The 8,466-nt window shown below is 31.2% G+C and overlaps 1 protein-coding gene across 6 annotated transcripts; it reads left to right on the top strand.

Annotated features, from left to right (window-relative positions):
- Positions 1–4,240: 4,240 nt before the first annotated feature.
- Positions 4,241–8,021, top strand: LOC111005943 (MADS-box protein SVP). Of its 6 annotated transcripts, none has more exons than XM_088124796.1 (9): positions 4,241–4,386; positions 4,543–4,670; positions 4,789–5,001; positions 5,514–5,592; positions 6,288–6,352; positions 6,574–6,793; positions 7,224–7,265; positions 7,350–7,510; positions 7,614–8,021. In XM_088124796.1, the coding sequence occupies exons 3-9, from the start codon at positions 4,820–4,822 to the stop codon at positions 7,630–7,632; spliced, it is 768 nt and encodes a 255-aa protein (XP_087980922.1). In that variant the 5' UTR covers positions 4,241–4,386; positions 4,543–4,670; positions 4,789–4,819; the 3' UTR covers positions 7,633–8,021. The 6 variants fall into 6 exon arrangements, 5 of the variants coding, with proteins under 5 accessions (XP_087980922.1, XP_087980924.1, XP_087980930.1 ...); XR_015791259.1 differs by lacking the exon at positions 4,241–4,386 and having other exon boundaries at positions 4,395–4,670; positions 7,614–7,690; positions 7,807–8,021; XM_022277645.2 differs by lacking the exon at positions 4,241–4,386 and having other exon boundaries at positions 4,399–4,670; positions 6,574–6,673; positions 6,752–6,793.
- The last annotated feature ends 445 nt before the right edge of the window (positions 8,022–8,466 follow it).

Below are 8,466 nucleotides of genomic sequence, written 5' to 3'. Positions count from 1 at the left end.
TTAAGAAGTCATGAGTTCAATCCACCCCTATATTGTACAAATAGTCATAAAGGAATTATACTAAAAATTATGGGAAATTGTATTGGGTAGCTAAACTTTTATACATATTTACAAAAATGTCAACCACTTTTGTATTTTGTAAATATGGCAAAATAGTTAAATTTTTATTTTCGGAATTTTTATTATTCCAGTTTTAACCTTATGATATCTGATATACACTCGATGTATATCTGATATACGCCCGATAGATGTATATCTAATATACACTTGATAGATGTATATCTTATATACGTCCGATATATCTCTGATATACTTCCGATCTACATCTGATGTATCTCTGATATACATCAGATGTACGTATTATACATCTAATATACATCTGATGTACCTCTAATTTATGATATATTAAATACATTTGTAATGATATACCTATGTATATCTTATATGATATATATCTGATGTACATATGATATATATCAGTGGCATACTAAATATATTTGTAACTGATATCTGATATACATCAGTAGATCACAGATGCATCAATGTTAGATATCACTAGATCTCATAGTTATATCAATGGTAAATTATAAACATATTAAGTATATATCATAGATGCATCAAAGTTATATTAGTGGTAAATCATATAATCATATAAGAAGTTACATTAATAGATATCATAGTTATATCAGTGGTAAATTAAAGACATATAAGGTATATATCACAAATATATAAGTGTTAGATCAGCATGATAAATCAATGGTAAATTATATAATCATACAAGAACTTATATAAGTATAAATCAGAGTTATATCAGTGGTAAACCATATTATAAGTTATATTGGTAGATAACATAGATATATCAGAAGTAAATCAATTGTATATCAACATTATATTAGTGGTATATCAAAGACATATCAATAATATATTACGCATGTATCAGTGGTAAATCAATAAATAGTAAATAATATAATCATATCAGAAGTTATATTAGTAGATATCATAGTTATATCAATGATATATCAGTTATACTATATCAGTAGTAAATTAGATGTACATCAAGTATATATCAGAGAGAAAAAAATATATATATATATGTATGTATGTATGTCAAGTATATATCATATAGCACTGATATATATGTGTATATATCAGTGCTCTATCGATGCTACGAGGATAAATTTGACATTTTATTATTAGACCTCCGTTTTTTCTAAAAAATTTGCTATATTTGCCAATCTAAAATGTAGATGCTAAATTTGTTATTTTCTTAAATTTTTTTTGCCATATTTGTAAATGCCCAAAAAATGATTGGAGGGAAAAGTCCAAACATACATTTAAGACCATCGAATTATTTATGATTCGAACAGATTATATCTCAATTTTTTAATTTTAATGGAGGTTAATAATACTGTAATTCACTCAACCATACTAATACCAATTAGGTTTGATTTTTTTTTTTAGTAGAATACTTAAAACGAAATTCAAAGTCACCATTTTTTTTATCAGGTATAAGTACTTAACTCTTTTAGTTATATTTAGGTTAACCTTTTAAGTAAAAGGAAATGCCATATGTAAGTCTCTGGCATAAGTTGTTATAATTACAAAAAGAAGCCCAATCAAAATTAGGGTTGGTGGGTTTTAATTAATTAGTAGTATTATTATTGTTTAATAAAAGTTAGTCAGTTATAATTGACTGAACATATTTCGACTTGGATTTGATTTTTATAGGTTGAGTTGTTTATTATTATTGCTTTATTAGGTTGTCCTATTATAATTTATTATTATTACTACTACTACTTATTATTAGCATTCATACTTTGTAAAAAAAAAATCCGACCTCTCTCTTTTTTTTTTAATGAATGTATCAAAAATATAAATAAAAAAAGGCTCCATTTGCTTGGGAACAGGTTTAAGATTCTCATATGATATTTATTAAAATGTAGGAACAAAACTAATTGGTGGATTCGTCTCAAATTTCAAAAGTACTCTCCCTTTATAATCTCATTCATTCTTTTGGTCACTATTTTTTTTAAATAAATAATATTTAAATAATGAATGTGTTAATCTAAACATAGTTCAACTAGTTAAAATATAAAAATGCTGCGAGTTTTTGAATCCTCACTCCTATTTCTTGTACTCAAATAAACAAAATTAAATGATTGATGTCACATGAGCTACATTTTAGAGAGTTACTATTTACTTTAAGATAATAATAATAATATTATTATTACTATTTTTTTTTATAAGGAGATAACAAGAATTAAAACTTTACTTTGATGATATTTATACTGAATAATGAGAATTGAAACTTTACTTTGATGATATTTGTAATCCTTGCAATCAATCAGTTCATCGATGTTCAAAAAATTGTGAAGATGCTGGAGGCCATGACTATCTTGGAGGATTTGCGGAACTTGCTTTGGTGGTGTCTTATCCAATCCGAGTAGAGACTAATTTGGTTGAGGTGATGAAGTTGTTGCGAAATGAATAAAACGATCTCATTGAAATTGTGTTGGTGGTCGATGAAATCATGAGTTTGAAAGATCCTTGTAGTGTTATCTCTTTTAGTAAGATGGACAGATATGAAAACTCTAGTGCCCACTCCCTTCTCATAGGGCTCTTGAGGTCGAGGAAACTAACTGCTGGATTGTTCTCTTGTTTCTTGATGAAGTTTATATGTATACCTTTTCAATAATAATTTTACCATTTTTATCCTTTAATTTTTATTTAATTAATAACAATGAAATTATTTATATACACGGTTTTTTTTTTTTGTTTGGAAGTAAGAGCTTGTATTGAGATTAAGATGTCACGAGGCTACAATTGAGAGGATGATCCCTCTACCACTTGAAAAGCCAGGAAGGAAATATGGGAAAAACCACATGCAAGTAGTAGAACCAATGAAGCCCTTGTTTGGTTAAAAGGTCAGATTTGTTGCTTACACGATAAATATGAGTAAATTTTGTTGTTATAACAATAAAATTGTATATTAACGATAGGTGTTCGATAAAAATTATATTGGCCCATTTGAGTTGATGTAATTTTATTTTAATTATTAATAATAATAAAATAAAATACCTTTCTGATTTATTTAATTAAAAGTAATATTAGTACACTATTTGATTAAAGTATTTATAATTGACTAGGTTTCTAATTATGATCCAAGACAATTAATAGTAAATAACACATGTCAACCTCAACTAGTTATATCTCCGATAAAAAAGTCGTGTGTTTAAAATTTCACCCCACATATTGTTATATTAAAAAAAATTGAAATAAATACATTTACCTATTGAATAGTCGTATGTATGTGTGTATATATACATGCTAAAAGAACAAAACTCCACCAAGGTGATTTAACCCACAAATAGAGCATATAATCTTTCCCGAAAAGATTTAGGTCCAAACATATAATTCAACAAAATTCCATTTAAAATACAGTTCAAACAGATATGTTATCATAAACATAGCTCAACATATTAAAGCATTTATGTCAAATCGAAAGGTCATAAGTTTGAATATTTATTAAATAACATCAATAATGTCATAATAAATACAAATAGAAATAAACTTAGCATAAAATGTGTTGGAAATTTGACTAAAGTCTAACATTGACTAGACAACAATAATATCATGGATTATACAAGTGAGGAACGACATCTCTATTGATGTGAGGTATTTGAAGTGAAACTAAATACAAAGTCATGAGATTTGTATCTAAAGTAGACAATATCATACAATTGTAAAAAATGTATGGAGAGTCACCTATCCTAATACGTGTATAAAAACCATACCCTTGATTAACTTAGTTGCGCTAATAAAATCGAAATGTGTGGAGGATCCCTTAAAATCTATAAAAACCTCACTAGTTTCAATGAAATTAAACTTAACACAAAATTAAATATAATGCATAAAGTCAACAACTGAACTTATATTTTATAATTTATTAAACGCCTTCAAGAACACTTTTCTAGCAATTATTGCGAAAATTTATTGAGGGGTAAAAATTGTAATACATTTTTTCAAATTTAAGGTAAAGCTTATAACATTATCTCAGTTTAAGTGTAATTTTGATGAAATGAAAAGTTTAGGATTAAAAACAATTTGTTCCAGAAAAAGAAAAACCAAGAGGGCGGTTGTTTACTGTTACAGTTTAGCACAAATTCCAATAATAATCCATTATTAAAATTTAAAAAGAAATAAAGAAAACCGTACTTAATTGCTATTTACAATCTCATCCCCAACCTTTTACGGCAAAGATTAGCTGATGAGTTGGAAGCTTGCTTCTCCAGAAATGGAGACTTTCACTCTCTTCACTCATAGTCCCATTCTCTTTCCGCTGCTTATTGGTGGCTTTCCATCTTCCTGAAAAACCAACCCTAACCGGTAAGTCTACGCTTTAAATTCCGCATTCATTCACTCCCAAACATTTTTCACGCATTTTGATTGTGTCCGGAATTTTTTCCCTTTTATCGTCCCTCCTCCTTTTGGATCTGCGACTACCACTATTTCTTCCCTTGTTCTTACGCGCTTGAACACCAGATTCTTGCCCAAATATGGCAAAAATGCCGCTCTCTCCTCTCTGCTAATTGCCATCGTTGAACTCCTCGCTCTGCTTCTCCCCCTTCCATTATTTCCAATTCTGGCTCGCATCCACCGATTGTACACTGGTTAGTTCGGGTTTTTACTGTTTTTTGCCATCACGATTCACGACTTTCGAAACTACAACATTCTTTAACCCCAACTGTTCTATCTGAACTTTCTTCTTTTGTCTATCCCTTTTCTCAGTGTTTTTCCCCTCTCTTAGAGTCGGATTGTAATGGCGAAGGAGAAGATCCAGATCAGGAAGATCGATAACGCCACGGCGAGGCAGGTCACCTTCTCCAAGCGGCGGAGGGGGCTTTTCAAGAAAGCGAAAGAGCTATCCGTTCTCTGTGATGCCGACGTCGCCCTCATTATCTTCTCCGCCACCGGAAAGCTGTTTGAATACTCCAGCTCTAGGTTTCTCTCTGCTCCCTCCCTCTTTAGCACACACTTGTGATTTAATCAGTCGAATAAGTACAATCGATATCATTATATGAACTTTAATCAGTCTCTCGTGATTTCTGAGGCTTTCTGCGTTTTCTGAGCCTACGTTTTTTCCATTTACGAAGTACACAGTATTACCTAAAATGGCCAGAACCATGACAGAAATGAAGAACAAAGTGCAGAACACACATATTAGGATACGAACCAAGTAGAAAATATTCGCGATTTCGGTAATTGATACGAGAGGATTTGCCCTCGCATCTGCAATGAGGTGTATGGTGACAGTGATGACTGAACTTTCGAGTCACTCATTTCTATCATACTGTGGCCGTTTTTGTAATGACGTACTTAACTCTAGTTGTTTCTGTTGATTTTCTTCTCTAATTTTTGGATTGGAGTGACAAACATGGATTCATTATCATTATTTTCTATTTGTTTGTAATATTCTCCTTCACTGATTATTGCCCGTATTTGACTTTCTAAAGCATGAAGGGAATTATAGAAAGGCATCATTTGCACTCTAAGAACCTTCAGAAATTGGAACAACCATCCCTTGAACTACAGGTCAGTTGTTTTCTTTTCCCTCTATGCATCAATGGCATTTCCTATATAAATAATTTCTCTCGTTATATTTCTAAGAATTATTACTGGAAATATAAGAAAATATTATTATTTTAAAATGGAAAAGGACTTCATTTGTTCTAATAACACAAAGCATTGCGAAAACCAATTTAGAGAGGAAAAGAAGCCCTAAAAACGCAGTTACTTGTACATTGATATTTTTCAAATAGTTATTAAACAAGCACTGAATGGTAGAAAATGTTTGGGACTTATATTCTTCATGCGTTAGGATGAGTTTTGAGACCAGTTTTTTTTACGTAAAGCACTCTTCTATGAGCATTTTCTGGGAGAATACTAATTCTAATTAAATGCTTCTTTTAGAGGTATATTAAATAGTTTTTAAACTTTAAAATCATTTTTAATCATGTAATCAACACTATAAAAATTTTGAGAAGTAATTTTTAATCAGTTTTAGTATTTTTCATGCTTCCAAAACACATCTTAAACTCATCCTAATTCTACATTATTATATTAAATTAAGTGCCAGCACGGGAACGGTTTCTACCTTTCACATGTTTGTTTTCGTACGAAATGCAAGTTGATTATGTTTCCTACTTGAAGACTTGGATTATTTCAACTCATTGGTTTCATTCCTTTAGTTTGCTGATAAAATGTTTATAAATGTAAATGATTTTCAGCTAGTTGAAAACAGCAACTATACCCGATTAAACAAGGAAATTGCAGAGAAAACTCACCAGCTAAGGTAACTATATTTCGCAGGAGTTTAGTTGTTCCAATCCGTGCTTCTATTTTTATAACTACTTGATGCATATATGAGAAAATGGGGAAATATTTCTTAATCATGTAAGTGATGATCTGATTATATAATGCTCTCTTTAAACAATTTTTTTCTTTCACACACATTCAGTAATATGAGAAATCCGAGCATATACACAAACTAGATTAAATTTGTTGATAATTTAGGCAGATGAGAGGAGAGGAGCTCCAAGCATTGAATATAGAGGAACTGCAGCAGCTAGAGAAGTCGCTAGAGTCTGGATTGAGCCGTGTGATGGAGAAAAAGGTATTTTCACTTTCTTCACAAGTCGTAGAGATCAAGTCCCCATTTCCTTCTGATATACAGTACATTTTTATGTTCCAGGGCGAAAGGATCATGAAGGAGATCAATGATCTTCAAAGAAAGGTTAAGTACTATCTTCAAATAAATAAGGCTGTTGCCCAAAGACCCGTATTAGAATAATCAATTGTAATCTTCATTAATATTTAATAATAATTTTTTATTTAGTTTAATTTATAATCATGAATGTTATATATACTTAAATAATTTTTACTTTGGAAACGCGTTTCTTAATAAATGACTTGAGTTTCATAAGTTTTATTCTTATCATTGAGACGTGAATGGTCTGTTTATTTATTTGAAGAATATATATGTAAACACAAATTTTCAGAACATTACCCAAAATGCATTTCAACTAATGTCGGTTAATCCTAATCCAGCAAGCCATTAATTTAGTATTAGTGCATCAGGCACTTGTAAACATCAATTGTATGTGACTTCAATTGCTTATTATCAAACGAGTTGAAGCTAAGTCCAAAGTTTTATCTGCATGCAGTCGGCAGAATTGATGGAAGAGAATAAGCGACTGAAACAGCATGTAGGAACAACCCGCTGTCCTTCGCTTAATTAATTTAAGTCTTTATTAAACCCTTTATAGCTTATAGACTCGGTGGTTTTGTAGGCGGACAAGATGAATGGGGTGAAGCATATTAGCGTCGAGCCTGAGAATTTGGCCGTGGAAGATGGCCAGTCGTCGAACTCCATTACTGAAGCCTGTGTGTCCAACTCCAATGGCGGCCCGCCTCAAGATCTGGAAAGCTCAGATACATCTCTGAAACTAGGGTAACCTCACTGCATTACCATTGAAATCAATTATTTTTTAGTAAAGTTCATTTGACGGGTCAAGTTTTTTATGATTGAGTGGTCGTTTATCCAATGGTTACAGGCTGCCGTATTCTGGGTGATGCTGACGGTGACAGTGATGGAACAAGAAAATGAACGGGCACTGTAGCAAGCGAAAAGGTAGTGTAAAAATAATTATATCCTAAATTTTGGGTTAGTTGTGTAATTGGAATCTAAATCTAACCCGTCTTGCTTTATCCAATTCATATGACTCTCCATTTAAATCTGAAAACAAGGTTGCAATTCTAAGAATTCTATGCACCTGTCAATGAATCAACTTAGCCTGCAACTGGGTCTGCTGAATCCTTGGTGAATTCTAGCAGTCATGTAGTTTTTTGGGGGTAATGTTTTAATGGATTGCTGGAAACGACAGCGTTTGCTGGTGGCATAATAGTGTATTGACCTTGGTTGTTAAACAATGTAGAGTTATATATAATTTTATTTTAAACTACTGGCTGTTTTTATTTTTGAATGGTGCGTGGTGGGATATTGTTGTCGCTCTGTCCATCTTTATAGCAGTATAAATGATGTGTTCAGGAAATCGTTGTGAAATCAATTTTGAACGTTATGCCCTACCATAAACACTAGACATTCAGATGATTCAAATTGTCGTAATCAATTCATTTGAACAATTTAAATTTAAGTTGCTAAAGTTTGGGATTGTTAATGAAACATTTTATTTTAGTACAATTCCCTTTTCATTTAACGTGGAAGTGTTTTTGAGAGTTATTGCTGGATGTTGACGTCAGTCTGAATGTTATACTTCAATCAAAATTACCATTTGAAAATCCAGAACAAGTGCTGGTCGAAAGTTTAATTAAGGGAAATGTGAATAAAAAAAAGTATAATTAAGAAAATTTTCAATGCCAATTCACGTGTTCGAATTTGTGAAGTAT

Source organism: Momordica charantia, assembly GCF_013281855.1.
Source record: "Momordica charantia cultivar OHB3-1 chromosome 1 unlocalized genomic scaffold, Mcharantia_2.0 BLBB01000001.1, whole genome shotgun sequence".
NCBI classification, from domain to species: Eukaryota; Viridiplantae; Streptophyta; class Magnoliopsida; order Cucurbitales; family Cucurbitaceae; genus Momordica; species Momordica charantia.
This window is presented reverse-complemented; position numbering and strand designations above follow the sequence as displayed.